The sequence below is a fragment of the Fundulus heteroclitus genome, chromosome 16, assembly GCF_011125445.2.
Source record: "Fundulus heteroclitus isolate FHET01 chromosome 16, MU-UCD_Fhet_4.1, whole genome shotgun sequence".
NCBI lineage: Eukaryota > Metazoa > Chordata > Actinopteri > Cyprinodontiformes > Fundulidae > Fundulus > Fundulus heteroclitus.
In genome coordinates, this window is record NC_046376.1 from 27930002 (window position 1) to 27951927 (window position 21926).

Below are 21926 nucleotides of genomic sequence, written 5' to 3' on the forward strand. Positions count from 1 at the left end.
CAGCACAGCTAATTAAACTTGGTCTCTTTTTAATCAAACTCCGCTGAGCGTTCACGGAAACACGCGACTGCTAGAAAAATGATTTCAACAATTTATTCCACCTTCTCAAACCTTTTACCTGGAGCAAAGTTTCCTTAATGACTGAAGCAAATGAGATGATTGACTCGTAAAACACATTTCAAACGGAACAATGCGCAAACAATTAAGCGGGGTGAGCTTGCTTAAGGCCCCACGCACCCTTGGGTCGGCCCTGGCACGGACAGACAAAGGAACGCTCGGTTAACAAAGAAACTGCTTTTGTAGGAGCACTAAGGTTTCGTCCTAAACCCTTTTGCTGCAGAGCACAACCGTCCTGAACGTGTACGTGAACGCATGCTGGAGAATCGGGATCTCATCGTGTCTGTCATGCAGCTGTTTTTACGCCCATCTGGTCCCTTGCTTCAGCGCTGCCGCTCATCAGTATTCCAGAGGAGTAGGAGAATGTTGCGTAATGATCACATCGGCACACACGGTGGAGCTGCGTTGCATAACAGCGGCATCCTCAAAGACAAGCTGGATGGGTGTGTGTGTGTGTGTGGAGGATGGAGCCCTGAAAGGGAGGATTGGGGTTTGGGGCAAGAAGAAAGGATTGGAGGCAAACAAGACGGATGAGGAGGGACAAAGATGCAGAGAACCCTTGTCTTGCATGTTAATGTCATAACAGGACATGTTCCTAGTCTGCATAAATTTGTATTTTTCCCCTCAGATGAAAAAGCCAGCCCTTCCCATGGCTTTGCACAGACACCGGTAGAAGACACACCGACTAGCAGAGAGCTGGATGATGAAATGTAAAGTAATATCTTCTGGGATGAGTCCAGCTGATGTGGGTGGTGAGCAATCTGGCTGCTCTATATCTATTTTTTTTTTTTTTTTTTGCTTTGAATTATTGATCAAACGTGGCTTGAATTTGTTTACTGCAACAAGAGGACTCATTAGTCCTCTGCTTCAACCAATCATCCAGCTCTTTAGATCACAAACAAGTCCAGCTTTCAGCAGGAAGAACGACAGGGACGCGTTTGGTTTCCATGCTTCCTTTTTTTTCTGCCAGTCTGCTCTTTTTATTATAAACTTAAAAAAAGAATCTGATACAATAAGAAACTGCAGTAGTAACTCCCCCATTTCCCCGAGGGGCGGCACAGAAAACAGGTCATTGCATTTCGGTAGTGAAAGGTTCGTCGGACATCTACAGGGTGTACAGGTCAGATACAAAAGAGGAAAGAAATAATAAAATACAGAGAAACAGAGCACTATTTATATATTATTTAAACTCTTAAATCTATTTTACTTTTACATGTTAAAGTTTACATAGAAAATAAGATTCTTTTATCACAATAGTTCCAGGTGCAAAATAAAATGCACACAGCGGCACAAGCAAAAGGACATCAGAATTGAAATTAATTTCTTTTCCATCTCCGTTAATCATCAACCCTACTTTTAGAGCAGCCTGCATGTAAACGCCGTCCTATTCAGTCCTATCCAAACACAAGAGCTTAAAGAAACCCTAGATTAAATTAGTTTAGTCAGACATGCAAAGATCCGAATGTTTCACTTCTCTGCAGGCTACTTAAATCCAGGGTAGACAATTAGATCTGGACCACATTCACTTTCCATTTTATCCCCCCCAACATCCCAAAACATTCACAGCTGCGTCTTTCTACTGGAAGCAGTTTCTGGGTTTGTTTTTTTCTTGGGCGCAGAGAGGTAGAGACCCCTTGACTCTTTGAAGGGTGGCATAAAAGCTTATGGCACCAGGCTGCAGTGCGGAAGGATGAGCATCAGCGTAAGCAAAGACAGCGGGGGATATGGCTTTAGTTCAGGCACCCAAAAGGTCCTGACTGACTGAGCAGGAAGTTCAAATTTGGGTTTTTTCTAGTTAAAAATGAAAAAAAAAAAAAAAGGCATTTCTAATAGAATTTCATAGTAGTCACAATTAAGTAAAGTGGCTTGAAACAGAATTGATCACCCTTCTGACATTTTGTCACAAACTATGAACTTCAATTTCATTTTGGGGGCCTTAATGGGACAAACCGACAAAAATGTTGAGTCACGGATGGTTTTGAAATTTGTCTTTTTTCAAAAGATACAAATATGCAAAATGTGGCTTGCATTTCCTTTCAATCTCCTTTACTCCCCTAATCCTAATTAAAGGCAAATGGAGGAGCTGCAGGGGTCCACAGCTTGGGTGGAAGAGTTAACAGAACAGCTATTAGTCCTGCGCTCCACAAATACCGCCTTAAACGAAGGAGTGGCAGGAAAAAAAGAAGTAAATGTTGAAAGAAAGTCACATGAGGAAAACAAAATGCGTGGCAGAAAACCGAATATTCATGTCACCCTGACCACCGCGGCCCTGTGGTGAAACAAGGTGGTGGCAGCATCATGCTGTGGGGATGCTTTTCTCCAATAGGGATGAAGCTGGTCAGAATTGATGGGGAGATGGATACAACTATCCTGGATGAATACCTGCTAGAGGCTCCTCATTTTTCTAAATCTTATTAGTAAAGAAAAAATAAACAAACATGTAATGTTCCTTCCACTACACAACAATACACTGCCTTGTGTTAGTCTATCACAACAGGCCCCCAATAAAATTGAAGTTTGTCGCTGGAGTGGGACAAAATGTAGCATAGTTCAAAGGGAATGAATTCTTCTCCAGGGCACTGCATGTCTGGGTACAGGAAGTGCCGATGGACAAAACACTTGAGGCTAAGGGAGCAAAAGGAGGTGCGGCCACATGATGGGCAGGGAATACAGAAAAGGGTGGGAAAAGGGGACATTCAGTCAAAAAGGAAACGTTAACTGAAGATTTTTGGTTTGCCTTTTAAAAACAGGAGTATTATCAGCCCCAGAACAGAACGTCCTTATCTGCAATCTCTCTCCTGCACAATCCCCACCGCCTGAAACCCAAACTCAAGAAGTAATACATTTACCCGTCTTATACGAGACAAATACTGTACAAGGTACAATTCACATTCAATACTTTTTTCTGTACATCTTTATTTTGTCTCAGTTTGCATATATTCATGATAGGTTTTTGAAAGAAAGAGGAAAAAAAAAAAAAAGGAGGAAAACTTCAGGGTGTATAAAACTAAAGAATCTGAACATGAGAACTTTATATATACACAATCCTGCAGTCACAACCCCCAACCAATACAAATACATAGGGTAATTTGAAAAATAGGAAAATAAAATATAAACCGATACAGCTGAAGGATAACTAATCTCCTAAATTTTCTGAAAAAGAAAAAAAAAATGACTCTTGGGTCCTTACGCCAACTTAAGCAAAAGTTACAACATTAAAAAAAGAAAAAAAAAAAAAAACAACACCTACACCTCTGGAAAACACTCAAAAAGTTGATAAAAAAAAAAGAAGGTCTGATGGGATCACCTTTTTTTTCCTAAAGCAACGCAACGCGAGCTAGGCTAATCTAATAATCTCCCAACGCATTTCACCTCGTCCGAATAAAAATGTGCAACAACCAAGCGGAGGGTGAATGATGGGTTGTGCTGATGCTGTGATAAGGTGCTGAACAGCTGCACACGTGGAGGCCAGCCCTGCCCTGCGCTGACCAACGACGACACAACCTTACACACGCGACGCCAGGAGAGTAACATGTCTGACACCCTCTCTGAGAGCCGTGCACACAGACGCCATCGGTTCTCTTATGCATCCCCCCCCCCTTCACTGCAGCTGGGAGGAGACCTGGACTGAACTGGGTTGCTTTTCCTTGCAACAGCTTGAGAAACACAGACAGCAGGAGAATTTCAAGAGGAGAGGAGAGAATAGTGTTTTGGTTCACCACAAACGTGCTCTGCGTTTCAACGCGACGCTCGCCGGTACAACCCCGGCTACTACGCAGAGGCAGCACGCTCGTCTAGAAGTTTCTCGCCCCGTCTCCCTCCCTCTTCCCTCCGAGCCGGAGGAGGAAAAACCTCTCCTTCATAGTCAAAGTCATGCTAAGCCATTTATCACAATCCCCGCTGCTTAGCTGCTGCACCTCCTGCTCCTCGCCCGTTCACCTTCACACAAGCTGCTGACCGGAACATCGTGCGTACGCTGCGTTTGTGCCTGCACACTTCCCCGGGTTTACTACCAAAAAGGCATCAGCATAGTTAAAAATTCTAATTAATTTCTCTTTCACATTCAAAAAAAAGGCTTCCTCCAGCCGTTTCCCCTTTGACAATACGTCCTCAGACGCCGCCCTTCCCCTCTGCTCGGCCGCCACCATTCATTCCTGCTCGCACAAAACGGTCCAGCGACTGATAACAAAGCCTTCAATATACGTGCATCCGATGATAACGGAGACAAACGACACAAAAAACGGAGCAGGACTCCACAACACAGGCAGCAGAGCAACCCCCCCCCCACCCTTCTCCTGTGTATTTGTGGCAAGTAGGGCAGAGCAGATTGCGGAGCAAAGTGCTGAGTTTTCCACAGCAGTCGTTCCCTGCAGGACTTGGCAAAGTCCTCTTTTCACAGCATGACAGTGCAGTGCAAAATGGAGCTGCTCTAGAGACGGGTCCGTCACAGGAGTGGAACGTGAATCCTTCGCGCCGCCCGACGCCTGCGAGAACCAAGCCTAGAAAAGGGACTCGACCCCTAACTAATGTTATTGTTGTCGATGCAAAGTGAGGGAGAACAGAAATGACTCTAGGAAGGATAAAACAGGAGATGCTAAACAGATTATTTTTTCAATTTCTGTGGCAAAATCCACTCTGGATGTGTGTTAGCATTATAAGATTTTGTTAGAAAAACTGAAAACAATTGGAGAGTCTCTCGATTGGACTCTTGCGTCCAACTGTTCTTGTTCCAAACACGCCTAGTTGGCCAGCACCACAGGCTGGAAGGACTGGCTTGGATATTGCAGGCTGTAGCTTCCTAGACCGTCAAACGGGGGTTTCTCCACGTAAGGGATGCCGCCGCCGCTGCTGAGGATGCCCACGCTTTGAGGGGAGGGGCTGGCGAACGGGTCGAAGGGCGCGTTGGAGCCGATGCTGTGCGAGGGCTGGAAAGGGCTGGCTTGAGGCTGCATGGGCTGAGTGTCCGGGTCAAAGAAAAAGGGGCCCGGGGATCCTGGGTAGACGAACTCTTTGGCGCTGGGGGAGAGCTGGCTGGGGACGGGACCTCCGAGGGAGTGCAAGGAGAGCGACAGGGGCTTGTGCTTCAGCAGCTCTGGTGCCGACATGTTGGTGGGGGAGCGGGAGAGCATCCTCTGCGAGGGCTGCACGATGACGGCGGAGCCGGCCGCTGACCCGGCGCCGCTGCACTTCTTCATTTTGGTGGAGCCGAATTTGGTGGCGGCAAAGCTGGCGGTGGTGAAGGTGATGGGCTGGGGACGGGCAAGGGGCAGAGCTGAGGGGGCCTGCTGAGTGGGGAGGTAGGGTAACCCGGCACTGGGAGGAGAAGGGGTGGAGGTGTTGGACGAATGGACCCCCGGGTCGGTGGGTGTGCTGGAACTGGGGTAGCTAAAAAGCCCGGGCTGAGCCGACAAAGGCGTGGGAGAGCTCGAGAGAGACGGCATCAGCGCAGGAGATGCTTGACTTCCAATGGGCACAAACACCTGAGCATCGGGATTAAACCCCAGACTCTTGGCCTCCTCAGCCTCGGGCTCGCCTTTGCCCTCGCCGCTCGCCGCCTCGGCCCTCTCGCCGTCGCAGCCGAGGCCCGGCGGGTCCTCCAGGTAAAGCACCTTCACCGCTCCCTTCTCGCCGATCTGGTAGGAAACCTCATACGGGTCGATCCACACGCTGAGCTCGGCCGGGACGTTGGCGCGCACCTCCTCCGTGTCCAGCCCGCTTCTTTTGGCGGCCAGCTCCACCACGGGGTCCCTCGGCGCCCCCAAGTGGATGCAGCGGAACGCGGATCCCCTGAGGGGGGCCTCGGGATACCAGTGTCCCTCGAAACGGGAGACCAGTATCCTCTCCAGCTCCTCGCCGAACAGGTCGGCCCGACGGCGAGGCAGCTTGTTGTACAGGTAGGACACGATGAAGTTGAGGGCGACCTTGACCTCTAGATGCATGGCCGCATCCGGTTAGAGCCGTCGCGTGTGAGCAAAGTGTTAGAAGACGCCGCTGACAGGCTGGCGGCACAGATGTGCGTCTGTACCTCCGGCTTACTGAAAAGTCGTTGAAGCTTTTCGCGTCATGGCGGCGGGGGCATCTCATGAGCGGGGGACAGCGGGTGGCAGGCGGTGTTTCTCTAGACGCTGCAGCTGTGAAGACAGGAGAAAACTGTTACTCTGATGTTAAGCAGAGAAAAAAACGATAACACACACCCCTGTAGGCTAGACCCGGAGGCCAAGTGAGGCGTTTTCTAATCCTAGCTGGTTACGGTGCTGTGGAGAAGTTCACGTACAAGTCGTCATGGGCGTAGATGCCACGTTAATTTAGGGCTTTTAATGATTCATTTGAACTGCTCTTTGTTGCACTGCAAAAACGGATCTAAAAATAAGCAAAATGTTCTTAAACATAGTGTTTTTGTCCTTGATCTGAGTAAATATGATAATTTGCCAATGGAATGAGTATTTTGACCCCTAAATTAAGATAATTAGACATCCTGCACTTGAAATAAGAAGATGGAGATGAATTGTTTCTATTTTAAGTGCACAAATCTTATTCTATTGGCAGATCATCTTATTTACCTGCTCAAATCAAAGACAGAAACACTAATTTTAAGAAAATTTTACTTATTTTTAGTTCTGTTTTTGCAGTGTGGACCACCCGACTGCAACCAGGTTCCAAAGATCTGTCTGTTGAGCTGAAGCCTCTTTGACGACGTCCTCCTTGTCCAAATTTATTTTATCAGAAATAATCTACTTGATAGGCCAACGTGCAATACCTCGCAAAAGTGGATCAAAGACTTAAATACAGAAATGATGGTAAAAGAAGGAAAAAAACAACAACAATAAAAGTAGAAAAAAGTGTAACACAAAGAGCGAAATGAGCCAAACGAAAACAAACAAGCCACTGAAAATAAACGCGTTTTAACGGAGATCATGAAAACAGCACGAGACGAGGCCCGTCTAGTATTTAACGGCGACTGGTTCCGTCGTTTTGGAGCCACGGATCGCAAAGGGCCGATCTTCTCTGGATCGAAGAGCAGCTGATCATCACCATACCACATCATGATGCTGCCACCACCATGCATGGTTGAGCAGCCTCAGCTAGACTCTTCCAGACACTCTCTTCTCGTTGTGGTCAGAAAGCTCAACGCTCACCTCCTTTGGCCGTGAGAGCGCTCTACAGAAGGAAGCCGCCAGTCGAGCTTGAAGGTCTGGATTTCGGAACAGACGCCTCCTCTTTGGTCGGGACTGGCCACAATAGCTATGTTTACATGCACAAAACTTCACCATCGTATTGAAATGTAAAAAACAAAAATAATCAGATTGTACCGTTTATATGGGCGAACAATCAGTGACTCTGATCAAGACGTGCGTTTATAAGGACCTGGCTTTATTTGACATAGAACCAATAGAACCAAAATGTCATTCGGCATAAACCACCCGTTTCACTGGGAATACAAATTCATTCAGATTGAGCTTAATCTGAACACAATATTCCGACCGGTGTGTTGACATGACGCATTTTCATTCCAATCGGTCCTTTACGTGGCTAAAAGTAATCGGAGTAAACATAGCTAGCGACGTTAAACTCGCTCCACTACGGACAGGGACGCTGGTTCCCCAGCATCCCCTAATCTGTGGATGAAGCAGGCTGACATTAAGCTTCTGGAAAGGCCTCCAACTCAGCACGACCGAAAAATCTATAGGCTATGCTTAACTGCTGGGTTGATGGCAGGATACCAACCGGTTCAAAGGAACTGTACAAAACGTGATTAGAAGAGGGGTTAAAACTCCAGCCAACACAAAGCTAGGATCTCTCTCATTGCAACGCAAAGCATCCGCAAGCTGCAGACATCAACGCAAAGATTAATGGAGGCATGCAGCTATTTGAGCCTTTATCATACAATGTTGAACGTGTAGATGGAGACATTTCAACTTGTGCACCCAACACTCGTCTTAAACCGTTCTCCGTTGTAACAAAGTGCGGGTGATCCTCTTCCTGCACTTTTATAAGATGTCACAGCAAATGCTAAGGTAAGAGAAACTTAAATATGTGAAAGTGGATACGGATTCCAATAGTGAACGCCGCTCTATATTTACTCGTACCAACGATAAATAATTCATTCGGCGCCTGAGGGGGATTTTGAGACAAACATGATGCTTTTCCTGAATCAGCAACTATAAAAAACGGACCGTTTTTTTTTTTATTGAGTCCATCAAATGTACGACTGGATGATGGATGTAACAGATGCTGCTTTGTCGAGCTTCAGAAATCCTGCATAATCTGAATGTGATCCCATAAAGTGCTTCTATCTTAATCCTTCGGAGTCCATTCATCAGCATGGGCGTGCAAACTGAAATAAAGGCCCGCATGAGAAAAAAAAAAAAAAAAAAACACTCAAAAACAGAGCCAAACCAGGAACTGTGTGCTAGCAGTCAGAAAATGGCAGGGACATTTGGTGGGCGGAACACAACTTCCCAGCATGCACCTTCACCCTTCCTTCCCTCTCACTCCCAAAACATGAAGGCAAACTAAATCTACAGCAGTTCTTCGCCTTTACCTCCCTGGGCAGATGGGGATTTCAGCGGTTAAGATTAGAAAGGCGGCTCAGATTAAAAGACAACTCTAATGTCATTAGAGACAGAACTGCACACAGGGCTGGGCCACAAAGGCTGCAGGAGAGACGGCCAGGGAAGGAAATCTAAACTCTCCTTTCACCTGCTTCATGAAGGATGAAGATGGGGGGGCATGAAAGAGCTATAAATAGGGGCCTTGTCTTTTGGCAACATCTGTGGAACAAATCCATTTCTGCACGCTTCACATAAAGCGAGCTGACGCGACTGAAGGGAAGCATCCAGTTTGCCCATCCGAGGCATTTATGCACCTCACAGGATCCGAAACACTGACGTGACGAGCATCTTACAGGAGAATAAGCTGTTTTTATATTATTATTATTATTATCGCTGGCGCTGTTGTTGCACGTCCATGCGTCAGCAGGATCAGAGGTGTTCTGTTTGTTTACATGGACTGACTGTGGGCCAGTGTCTGCCACCGTGTGTGTCGGGTTAAAACCCACACATGCACGCTACATTATGACCTTTCTGGGCGATCGTGTTGGAAGGCAAGCAGTTGCATAATAGAAAAGTTGCCTTCAAAACATTGGGATTTGTCCTCTGTCCTCCCGCGGGTCGAATATGTTGTTGTGTAACAGTTCTGCCCCCCCCCCTCCTTTTTTCTTCTTTTTTTTTTAACTCGATTTGCATACAAAACGATGAAGCCAAAAAGCGTAGACAAATATGCAAACCTAAGAGTGATCTCAAAGGTTTGCATTGGGCTGAGAGACAGAGGCAGATTAGCGGCAGTCCTTAAGCCACTGGAACAGGGAGTACATTTACTTAGCTGCGTGCGCGAGTGGAGGATCCCTCTTTGTTTTCCCGAGAAAAAGGCCACTGGAAATTAAATTGTAAAGCTAACGAAGTGCCGAGCAGCCCATCGAGGATGCAGCTGACCAATGAGAGAGCCCGTCTCAGCATAAACATCCTCGGGGAAAGGGCAGCAGCAGCAGTGGGACACAGTGTGAAAAGGCTGCAAATGTGCATAAAAGAGGAGGACACACACAGACATCCGAGCCCAGCACGCTTTGCAGGGAAAAGCCGTGGAAAAACACCAGCGCATCCCAACGCGATGCTCTATATAACCACACTGAGGAGAAATGTCTGCACTTCAAGCACCGGGGGATGTAGTCGCTCACCTGCCAGTGATGATGATGAGGAGGAGGAGGATGGTGTCCGAGCTCGACTCGCACTCCTTTGGTCCTCTAGATTAATTCCCTCATGATTAAATTTAAATTCAACGCGGAGGTGTCAGTTCACGGGTTCGCCAGGCTGATATCGTAGAGGGATGAAAGATGCTGTTTTTCCTCTCCTTTCTCGCCGCAGCTCTGATTATCTGACGTACTTTGTCTCTCGGTGACACTTTGCACTGGAGGGGTCCGCTGAAACTTTGCTGTTTGACAACCCGGCGGATTTATACGCTGTGAGTCGCCCACACCCCTGTGACGACAGGGACTACTTTTTCTTCCTCATCATAAACGATACCTACGTCTGTTTTGTATTCATAGCCAAATAATATTCATTACAGTTATAGACTCGCCCAGTCGTTTTTAATACGTATGCAGCCTCGTTAAAATAAGGAAATCGAAAACGTCACAGACGCCATCTTTTAAATGTCACCAAAAATAGCGCTTACTTTTGGCATCGAATGCATAATATTATCTTTGTAGGCACTAGCTTACATGGCGGACAGACATTTTTCTTCCCGGAACAGTTTACTAAAAATACTAATAGTGATAGCAACAGAGTTTTTATTGGCTGACATGCAGGAGGACCAGCAGTTTATTGGTCAGCAGCAGCTGAAGCGAATAAGTTTTAGCAATGGCTTATGGGACATGATGTTCTTAACGATTTCAGTAATTATCAATTTTACTTTTTTGACTGCACTGGGCATGTATATTATTTCTTGAAATTCAAAATAAGTTTTTACTCTATATCAGCTCTTCATGAAATAACACCCACTCGCCCAAGCTATGTGATTTTCAACACAGTATTCAAAATATATAGGATTTAAAATATGAATGACAATAAACTGGTGAACAGGGAAAAACATACCGACATTTTAAAATATGCCCCATGCTAATGAAACGTTTTGTATTACTCTAAGGAGTCTGAAAGCCCCAATGAATTTTTAGGGTTTGATTATTAATATAACACGGTGAATGATGAATGAAACCAATGCAGCCTTTCTGATCATGCTGATTTGTCCTACAGGAAGCGAGACGCCACAGATGATTTCACCATGCACTACAGATCACAATTTTGCGAGTCGGTTACACACTCATTTAAAGTATTATCATTTTTCCAAATATAATTCTGGTGTGAATTTGTACTCACACCCCTGATTCATTGCTTTGTATTTGAAAATTTTGTTACATAGTCTGCAAGTCTTTTGGGGTATTTCTCTAACATCCTTACACTTGCAGATTCGATTGGAGACTGGATTCTTCATTGTAAAATAGCACAACCGGATAGTGTTTTTCGCGAACATCTGTGAACACATATTTTCAAGCCTTGAAACAGATTTTCAATTGGATTTGACTCTGGTTTTTAACTGCGCCATTAAGACACACAATATGCTTTGTTACAAACCACTTCATTGTACCACAGGTTTAAGTTTGCTGTCATTACCCTATAATACAAGGAGGAGAACCTCTGCCCAAGTCTTTTACAACCGCTAACAGGTTTTCCATCCATCTTCCCTTTAACTCTGACCAGATTCAGGTTCCTCATCCTCATCGTGTGAAGAATTCACTTTTTTTTATTATCCAAGAAACTGGATCTTGAAACAGATTCACTGTTTACAGCACTGATCCTATTTTATAGCTATTATGAAATACAGCTCAGTATTGACCCTTACTGTATTTTTGCGTCAAAAAAATTAATATACAGAAAGCCAACAGGTCTTTACTCAACTCAGCCACACACTCATATGAACTGGGTTGCGTGTATCTTCAGAGAATATTCAGAAACACGGCCCTGGATATTTTTTCTTCAGAATAGAAATACCTTTATTGTCCCACAGTGGCGAAAGTCGGGTGTGCCAGTGGCAAAAACACATATAGACAGAAGACACCAGACTTACACATTAGATTGAATAATATACATTTAAAGTTAAGCTGTATAGCAAAAGAGAAATAACTCATCAGAAAGGAGGAAAACTACTGTGTAATTTTTAAAGATATAAAAGCCTATTCAAGTAAAAATGAAAATGTTCACGTTATAATAGAAGAAAACCAGCAGCTCAATACAGAACCATGTAAAAAACAAACAAACATTTGTATGATTGTATAAACAAACACCTCCGAAAAGCTAAAGATTTAGCAAATAGATATTAGTACCTGAAAAATTAATCCTAGATCAGCTCAGAACCCGTGCAACCATCAGCAAGTTGTAAACACTTCTTGAGTTTGTTGTGAGCAGTAGATATAAAGTCTCACAGCAGCTGGGATGAAGGACCTGCGAAAAAGCTCCTTAGAACATCTGGGATGCAGCAATCTGTCTCTGAAAGAGCTCTCCAGCTCTGCAACAACTCCATGCATGGGGTGGGAGACGATGTCCATGAAATGCCATTTTTCTTATGGTCTTTTTGTCTCCCACCACCTGCACTGGATCCAGGGGCCATCCCAGGACAGAGCTGCTCTTCTAATGAGCTTATCCAGCTGCTTCCTCTCAGCAACAGATCAGCTGCTGCTCCAACAGTAAAAACCATAGAAGATGGCTGATGCCACCACAGAGTCAAAGAAGATCTTCAGGAGCTTGCAATCCAAAAGATCTCAGCCTCCTCTGCAGATAGAGTCTGCTCTGACCCTCCCTGTAATGAGTATCAGTGTTGTGACTCCAGTCCAGATTACTGTTCAGGTGAACACGTAGTTATTTATGAAGAGCACAATCTCAACATCGGTTGCCTGGATGTTCACCTGTCTGTGAGGTGGGTCTGTGCCTATGTAAATCCACCATCCAGCTCCTTTGTTTTTCCAGCATTTAGCATGAGATGGTTCTGCTGGCACCAGTCTACAAAGCTCTGGACCCACTGTCTGTACTCTGACTCGTCCTCATCTGTGATGAGACCGACTATGGCAGAGTCATCAGAGAACTTCTGCAGGTGGCAGCCTGGTGAGCTGATGAAGAAGTCTGCAGGGTAGAGGGTGAACAGAGACGGTGCCATCACAGGCCCATGAGGTGCTCCCGTGCTATAGATCAACCTGTCCTCACATACTGCCCCGTCGACCAGTGAGGTAGTCTAGTATCCACTGAAAAGGGTGGTGGTCCACTCCCAACCACTCCAGCTGGCCATCCAGGAATCCTGGTTATATGGTGTTGACGGTGCTGGATAAATCAAAGAACGTGATCCTAAAGATGCCCTTAGGATTCTCCAGATGCTAACAGCTCAGTGTAGCAGGTTAGATGATGCCAGGATGGCAGGCAAACTGCAGTGGATCCAATGAAGACTTCACCAGGAGGCGAAGATGGTTGAGGACCAACCTCTCGAGGGTCTTAGGAACCAGTACTACACAGAAGGTTTTCCACTGCTGTGGTATTTTGCCCTGCTGCAGACTGCTGTTGAAGATGTGTCCCATGATGCCACACTAGTGGCAATCTAAAGAAATACTGACTGAAGAGTAAGGTTTACCCTTTGTTTGTTGTGAGAGATTTTCCATAGAAGGTTTTCCACCCAACACTTCATTACTTGTGCAGCAACCTAAGTATTTATCTTGAATTATTTAACAGGTGTTTATCAGTTTTAAACAAGTACAACATTATAATTTAGGGACTGACGAGCATGCAAGCAGTTCTTGAGTATTGTGGGCAGCTTTAAAATGCAGCATGTTTTGAATTTTGGCCACTCTTGAAAGAGTGTTAAATAGATTCAGCATGTTAAGAAGACAAAGAGTTTTCTTTAAGTTATGACAGGCAACTGGAATGTTTTTCCATTGGTTGCACAGCTTAGAAACATTGAAACATTGAGGATTTTCTTTTATCCAAATGTAGTCAGACTTCAGATAAGCGGAAGAGGATGGATGGATGGACAAATATAGTCAGAATTATACACACATGCTCAAATATATACATACACACATTGAGCCAGATCTTTTAGGTGGCCTGCTAACTTCTGCTTAGTGATTGTGTTTATTTGAAGCGGATAGTTTCTCTTCGCCACGAACGAACAACAGAAAATATCAAGATACCTTACAATCAATTGGAAGCTGCTGAAACACCTGTGTCAATGTCAACAGTGAAGTGAGCTTCACATCAACATGGACTGGGAAGTTCCTGACTAAAAAGGAAGCCCTAACTCCAGAATTAATAGGAACCTCCAAGTTCAAAGGAAGTTTGCCGCAGCCCACATGGATGATCCAAATGGCATCTGAAGAAAAGTTGTATGGTCAAATAAGACAAAGATTGAGCTATTTAGCAAAAATGACAAAAATACTGTCAAGAATGGTAGTGTTAGCATCATGCTAAGGTCCTGTTTTACTGCCAATGTTGGTACATTGCAAGAGGTGGAAAAATTATGATGGACTACCTATAAATTCAACAAGATGTTTAAAACTGGTCAAATATCTGAACTACAAGCTTGGCCTCAACCTCAACCGTATGGACTGTGCTTGAAAGCTGAGTCTTTAGCAATTAATCATCCAATTTAAATTAACCTGATAAGAGTGGTCAAATATCTAACTGGAAAAATATCAGAAGTTTTTTGATGGCTACAAAAAGTGTGTGGATGAGATTTAACCTTCTATGGTATGTTCAATTCAAGCGGATGTATATTTGTGCCCCCAAGTCTTCTTTTTAAAATTATTTTGATGTCTAATCCACTCTAAAAAAAAGAACTGTTTAAAAATAACAAACATTATGTCCATTGTTAGCAAAAGTCTTACTGTAAATATGAATAATTTTTTCATTAATATGAAGTTTTAAATATTACTATACAGATATCAGATTTTTAAAAGTAAAACACATTTTTAATTCAGTTGGAAGAAAATGAACAAATAGGTTTAAGTCATGTTTAGATAAAAATTCAAAATCACAAATTTGTTTTAACTATTTCCTTTCTTGAACTGAGGCGCTGACGTAATAAACACGCGACACCCCACGGCGAAGACATAACAAAATGGCGTCGTACTGCATGACTGTAACCAGACTCCGGGTAAGAAAAGTTGTTTTACACATTTACAGAGCTACTTTTAAACATGCCACACGTCAACATGGCCGACTTCAGTCGACATTTACGGGCGGTGTCCGATAACGGACCTTAATCTGCTGCTGTGCGCAAGGTGAACGCAAGGTTACGCGTTTAACAACGCGATTGAACACCTGACGGCTGCTGCTCACCGGGTCACATCGGGTCAGCGAGAGAAACAGAGGACTCCATGATAACAAGCCGCTCTTACAGCAACATAAATGTGGCTTATTGTCTGCCAGTTCTATTGTATACAACAAGCACAACACCACTGATGTCCTCTAATAATGGATACTGCAGTATTTTCAGATTCAGGACCTGTTTACGTGCGTACGGCTTATGTACAACATCAGAGGTAAACGTTGGTGTCACGTGATTAACAAAAGTGACAAAATACTGGAAGTAGATTTCTTTCTCGTGTATCAAACACATTTAAATATGCAAGGCGTACACAAACTTGCTCTTAAATATCTACACCTGCCTGTTAAAATGCCACATTTTTGTGATGGGGGGAAAATGACAAGCTATAGTCTTTAAAAAAACTTTTAAGCATAATGCGGTATTTAAGCTTTACCATTTAAACTAACATCAAATGCATCTGCGAAAAACATTTAAAGCTACAGTTACCTGGTTGAATAGCTTTAAACTAAGCGTTTTGTTGGAGCACCTTTGGACTCAGTTTCAGCATCCAGTCGTCTTTTTGTTAAGCTGTCTTATCAGCATCCCACTTGATCACAATATTTCACCCACTCTGCCTTGAAAAAGTCCTCCTGGTCTGCCAGACCGTGTGGACATCTCTTATTTACAGACCTCTTTGGGGCAACTCAACAGAGTTTCTGTCAGATTTAGTTCTGGATCCAGTACAGTCGGTTCACGGGCGCACATGATCCAGTTACAGGTGCTGGTATCTTTGTCTGATTAATGACTATGGTGTCACCTGAAGAACCAACCGGTTCCTGTGAGACCCGTGTCAGTTTGTTAAACACACCTGAGCGCTCTCCCTGCTCCTCGATGCGGTGAAATTGAATCGCTATTTTGCAACCGTCAACATTCCTACTGCTCTTAATTAGTTTACTGCTGTACTCATCCTGCTGTCCGCTTTTCCTTGACATCATGTGACCTTCCCTTAAAAGTTATTATGGAGGGGAAATGTGTGCAGATTAAAGATTAACAGTAATTCAGATGGACTAAGAACTTAACTAAGTGAGAATGTTTAATGAAGCCAGTTGTTAAATTACCCATAGTTCAGTGAGTTGGCGAGGCCAGTCTGCTGCAATATGAGCTGTAGGACCCTTCACCTGGTTTTTCTCTGAGCGCCGCGACTTTCTACTGAGTATCGATGTTAAAAAATGAAGCACACACAAATAACTGAGCTTGTTTTAAAATGTCTGGTCTGCCATCACAGTGACGCATGTATGTCCTAAAGTATAATTACTTGTTTTAGTGCTTGCGATGATACACTTTTTTACTTTTTAAAAAGGTAAATACATGAATAAATGTTGAAATTTTGTTCAGTAATTTGCTCTTTTCTGTTTTAGCAATAAACCTCCAGCTATGATCTTACTGTGACAATTTTTCTGAAGTGTTGGTGGATAAGATGGAGCATTTTACTTGTGCAGCTGACTGTACTTTACCCAGCCCCACTTATTTAAGTGTCTTATACTTGGCTTGTGTAATACATATTTGTTTCTTACGAATGCTTTGCTAAATGCCACAATAAGGTTTGGTTATGGTTTTATTGCCCTGTGTAATTTACTGCCTCTCCTGGTCCAGCTGGCTCTCGGATCTGGTGCAAAACGGTTTCATGTCTCCGCTGTCTTCAGCGCCAAGGCCAAGGTGGCGATGAGCCGCTTTGAGCCAGGTTCCAGCATTAGTTATGAGAAGATGCACGAGAACATCAGCATCGTACGCAGGAGGTCAGCAGTTGTCATTTGCTCAAGTAAAGTGTCTTGCAGATGTGTTCATACCCCTTGAAGCTTTTCACAAGTCGTGACGTTAGAACGGACGACTAAAGCCACCACTGCCAGTGGAAGTAATATGGTTTTTGTTTGTTTTCAAGCTATTTTAGGGATAAAAGTATAAAAATTGTGCCATGCATTTATTCCCTGCCTCCTTCACATTTATACGCCTACAAAAAAAAGCCGAAAGCTTCAGAAGTCACCTAATTAGTAAGCGGAGTCCAGCGGTGTGTAAGTTAACCTCAGAATAAACCCAACTTTTCTGGGAGGATCTCAGAGGTTTGCTAGAGAACATCGGTGAAGAAACGGCGCCATGAAGACAGAGGAACACGGCAGACCGGTCAGGGAGGAAGTTGTTGAGAAGTTAGATCTCTTTCTGTCAACTGGGGACTAGAGCTGGGCAAACATTTTTTTTCTGTTTTGAACGGTTTCAAAAAGTCCTTCCTGTTGTAAAAAAATCCCAATAAAAAACATTGAAGTTTGTGATTGAAATGAGACCAAAAGTTTTAAGGGGTATGAATACTTTGGCGGGGAAATGTAATTGGAGCTTACTCCGACTGACTATCTCCTTTGCTCAAAAAAAACAAAACTGCCAAGCACTCATTGAAATTCTTCCAAAAATGTTTTCCTTCAACCCTTCGCTGCAGGCTCAGCAGGCCGCTGACTCTGTCCGAGAAGATCGTATACGGCCACCTGGATGACCCGGCGGGGCAGGAGATCGACCGCGGCCGCACTTACCTGCGGCTGCGGCCCGACCGCGTGGCCATGCAGGACGCCACGGCCCAGATGGCCATGCTGCAGTTCATTAGCAGCGGCCTGCCAAAGGTGGCCGTTCCCTCCACAATCCACTGCGATCACCTGATTGAAGCTCAGGTTGGAGGAGTTCAGGACCTGCAGAGGGCTAAGGTAAGGACAAACCAAGGGGAAATATCACTACCTGAACCAAAATGATACCTTTTGACTTCTTGAGCAGTTTTTTTGTGCATTAGAAATAACACATAAGCAGCTAATAACCTCACAGAAAACATCTGATGAATACATTGACCAGTAACGTTTGCAAAATGTGGATGTATCCCATAACATCCTTAGTCTGGTTGTTTCTTTATATTCCCTTTATAACAGGAAATAAATGAGGAAGTGTACAACTTCCTTGCGACTGCTGCAGCAAGATATGGGGTTGGTTTCTGGAAACCAGGCTCAGGGATTATCCATCAGGTACAGTATTTACACTAATGTAAAATAAAACTAGTTGTGTTGTTTGTTTTGCTTGTTTTGAAATTCTGCCTGTTTTGTATCCGTTTTTTGTTTTACCAATTGGATTTTAATTCAAACTTATAACTCCATTATCTGTTAAATTTAGTTTTGAATGACAGAGGAAAATCATTTTGTTATTCAAGCTTTTTGTGGAGATATTAAATCAGGCAATCAAAACCATTCACTCATCAAATAAGCTCGTTTTTAAACTAGTCTTTCGAAAAATTAGTTTTAATGAATACCACTTATGCTTGCTGTGAGTTTAGTGAGTGTTAACCTGCTGCTTAAACAGATTATCCTGGAGAATTACGCCTATCCAGGGGTGATGCTCATCGGCACAGACTCCCACACTCCCAACGGTGGTGGCCTTGGTGGCGTTTGTATCGGAGTAGGTGGAGCCGACGCTGTTGATGTCATGGCTGGAATCCCATGGGAGCTCAAGTGCCCCAAGGTGTGTATTTATTTGTTTGATTTCTCTAGATCACATTTTCCAACCTTTATTTTTGTCTTTAGCCACTTTTCTCCACAAAGGGGGATTGTTCTACAAGTGTTTTCCAGCCCGTGTCGTTTTCCCTCAGGTGATAGGAGTGAGACTGACCGGAACGCTGTCTGGTTGGACCTCCCCAAAGGACATCATCCTGAAAGTTGCCGGCATTCTCACTGTCAAAGGTGGCACCGGGGCAATTGTGGAGTATCACGGACCTGGAGTTGACTCCATTTCCTGCACTGGTAAGATGGAGGTGACGTGAAATTTTTGATGTGTTCCAGATACGCATTGTTTTAATTTACATACAGCCGTCACAATGGAAAAACAGACAATAAGTGTGATATATTGTAGTTTTCTGCCATTTCTGCCATTAGTACGGTTAACTAGGCTATCTCTTCTAAAACAGCTGTCTCTGTTTGGAGTATTTAGATCCTTTCCTCCTGAGATTTGTAAAAGACTGCCAATGTTCCCATGATAGAGGTTAAAAGCTCAAAATACAATACAGTTTTATTTATAAAGCACTTAAAAAATAACAAATTACCAAAGTGCTGTACACTGCTTTAAGAACACTGAAACAAAAAAATACACCAGTTCTAGCAAGCATAAATACAATACATCTATGACCAACTAATAAAACAATAGAACAATAAAACAAAATAAAAATGGTTACAATAAAAAATAATAAAAGCCAATATCTCAAGCTGAGTTAAAAGCTAAGGAGAAGAAAGTTATTTAAGAGAAGAGTGAGTCAGCATGTCTGATTTGCAGTGGCAGCTTATTCCACAGTTTGGTGGCAGCGACTTAAAATGCTGCGTAAGCGTGAGAGAGCACACGTTTGAATCAGGTAGGACAGATGCTGAGGGGCAGAAGCATGTAAACATTTAAAAACAGAAGAATCAAACGGAGCACGCTGGAGTACTCTGTTCACCCTTGCTGTTATCTGTTGAAAGTCTCGCTCTCTCTCACAGTCTGAACGAGCCACTGGCGTATCTCTACACTGCAGATAACAAAGTTAACTTTTAAATCGCTTTTCACATCGTCGTGTCCTCTGACGTCATTCTCATCATCTCACTGATGGTGAAATGTGCTAATTTCAAGTCGTCTTCCCTCAGTTAGTGTCAATGCAGAATTCTGTGTAAATGGTTTGGACTTGTAAAGTGCTTCATGAAGACCTGACAACCACAAAGCGCTTTACACTACGTTCAGTCATTCACCCATTAAATCACACATTCACACGCTGACTGTGGTGAGCTGCAATGTAGCCACAGCTGCCCTGGGGCAGACTGACAGGAGGGAGGCTGCCAGATAATCTGTGCCACCGAGTCATCTGCACACCGCCAGCAGGCAATGCTCGTAAAGTGTCTTGCACAAGGACACAACGACTGAAACAGTCAGAGAGGGAGAAAAAAAATAAATGAAATTGAAACAGTCCGAGTCGGGGTTTGAACCGGCGTCCTTGGGCCACAGTCGCCCCACACTCTGAATCATTGTGACTCTGTTCACTGCTTGAAAAAAGGTTTCGAGTTTTGAACCAGCGTATCGAGCTAAAAATTGTCAGCCAATTTGTTGGTGTCACTGTAGTAAAAAAATCTAATGATGAATTGCAGGAATGGCAACAATCTGCAACATGGGAGCTGAAATTGGAGCCACCACATCCGTTTTCCCCTACAATCACCGCATGAAGACGTACCTCAAGAAAACTGGCCGCGAAGGTCGGTATCTCACTGTTTCTGTCTCTTCAGCCTTTGGCTGCTTTCTTACCTCCACCTGTCGTCTTCTTCAGAAATCGCCTCGGTTGCTGATGAGTTCAAAGAAGACCTAGTACCTGATGAGGGCTGTGAATACGACCAAGTTATCGAGGTCAACCTCAGCGAGGTGACTTAAACACTTTCTTTTTTTTTTTTGCTAATCTAAAAAAGGCAAAATCATTCATAAAAAAACCTTATCCGAACAAGTTTATCGTTCACACATCACTTTCCTTTGGTCTTCTCCCTTCCAGCTGAAGCCTCACATCAACGGACCGTTTACCCCTGATTTGGCTCATCCCGTGTCTGAGATCGGGGCCGTAGCGAAGAAGAACGGCTGGCCCCTGGAGGTTAAAGTTGGTGGGTATTCGTGGCATGGCCGTGTTACCTTACTCTCAACATTAGTGCTTTGTTCAGTGAAATTAGACACTCCAGTCTTCGTTCCTTCTCGCTGTGGTATTGACCAGATGGGATCAGATCACATTTCACCTCAGCTGTGGTGCTGCTGTTCTAAAGTCACCTTGAATGCAGCACTCATTGAGGGATTAGTCAAACACGGAAGTAAAATTAGCACCTGTTTTCTGTTGTTGGATGCTGTCCTGATTTTAAGCTCCTAAGTGTTGGTTTCCTACGGACTAACAGGTCTGATCGGCAGCTGCACCAACTCAAGCTACGAGGACATGGGCAGAGCGGCCTCTCTGGCCAAACAGGCGTTGGATCAAGGCCTGAAGTGTAAGGCCCAGTTCACGATTACGCCAGGCTCAGAACAAATCCGAGCCACCATAGAGAGAGATGGATATGTGAGTCACAAACGCAGCGACGGAGATAAAAAGTTCAGTTAACCAGAAACCGCAGCGTTGTCTTTTTATGAGGCATCATGATGGTGTTTATCTCCTGATCAAAGTGTTATTCTCGTCTCAGGCCAAGATTCTGAGTGATGTTGGAGGAGTCGTCCTGGCTAACGCTTGTGGTCCCTGCATCGGCCAGTGGGACAGGTATGAGTCTCCTGTGTTGGAGTTGAATCGTAGCCGGATACCCAGAACGGTGGATTTGTGTTGTTTCAGTGACTGCTGGGTTCAGAGCAGAATGAAGCAGTTTTGGTTTTAATAGGAACCATTTTAAGCACTAAAGAGCAGGGTTCCCATGGGTCCTTGAAATCCTTGAAAGTTTGTGAATCTGATAAAATAAATTCAAGGCCCTTGAAAGTTCTTGAAAACAGGCAAAGAAACACCTTGTCCTTGAACTTTCACCCCTTGTGGGGTTGAAAGTTCACACGGATGACGACTCATGTCATTATTTTACTACCACACGATCTTTTAAAATTATGTTGATTCCGCAGACTTTTAATTTGCAAAAGTACGTTCGCTCTTCTTCGTTAGTGTGTAGGCTACGGTTTAGGCCTACGTGCGTCCAATAGGTTACATTCACGCAGTGTTGCCAACTTAGCGACTTTGTCGCTATATTTAGCGACTTTTCAGAGTCAAAGTCAAAAACTAGCATAATCAAAGATGAAAGTAAGTGAAACAAATTGATATAATTCAGAACATCTCAATGCTGCACTTTTTTCCATAAAATTCCATGAAACGG

At 44.0% G+C, this 21926-nt stretch overlaps 2 protein-coding genes across 2 annotated transcripts in view; one reads left to right on the plus strand and one right to left on the minus strand.

Annotated features, from left to right (window-relative positions):
• Window positions 1-1059: 1059 nt before the first annotated feature.
• On the minus strand, window positions 1060-10148 carry LOC105918003 (protein Tob2). The gene is made up of 2 exons (XM_012852971.3): window positions 9851-10148; window positions 1060-6248 (listed from the first exon to the last, which is right to left on the minus strand). The coding sequence occupies exon 2, from the start codon at window positions 6054-6056 to the stop codon at window positions 4857-4859; it is 1200 nt and encodes a 399-aa protein (XP_012708425.2). The 5' UTR covers window positions 6057-6248; window positions 9851-10148; the 3' UTR covers window positions 1060-4856.
• A 4656-nt stretch (window positions 10149-14804) lies between these two features.
• LOC105918004 (aconitate hydratase, mitochondrial) overlaps window positions 14805-21926 on the plus strand; it is a 19077-nt gene continuing 11955 nt past the window's right edge. Inside the window, exons 1-11 of the mRNA XM_012852972.3 lie at window positions 14805-14862; window positions 16669-16811; window positions 17501-17759; window positions 17976-18068; window positions 18400-18558; window positions 18686-18836; window positions 20202-20306; window positions 20378-20469; window positions 20594-20699; window positions 20982-21139; window positions 21261-21334. Coding sequence (XP_012708426.2) covers window positions 14827-14862; window positions 16669-16811; window positions 17501-17759; window positions 17976-18068; window positions 18400-18558; window positions 18686-18836; window positions 20202-20306; window positions 20378-20469; window positions 20594-20699; window positions 20982-21139; window positions 21261-21334 — 1376 coding nt within the window. The 5' untranslated portion in view covers window positions 14805-14826. The remainder of the gene's footprint in view (window positions 14863-16668; window positions 16812-17500; window positions 17760-17975; window positions 18069-18399; window positions 18559-18685; window positions 18837-20201; window positions 20307-20377; window positions 20470-20593; window positions 20700-20981; window positions 21140-21260; window positions 21335-21926) is intronic.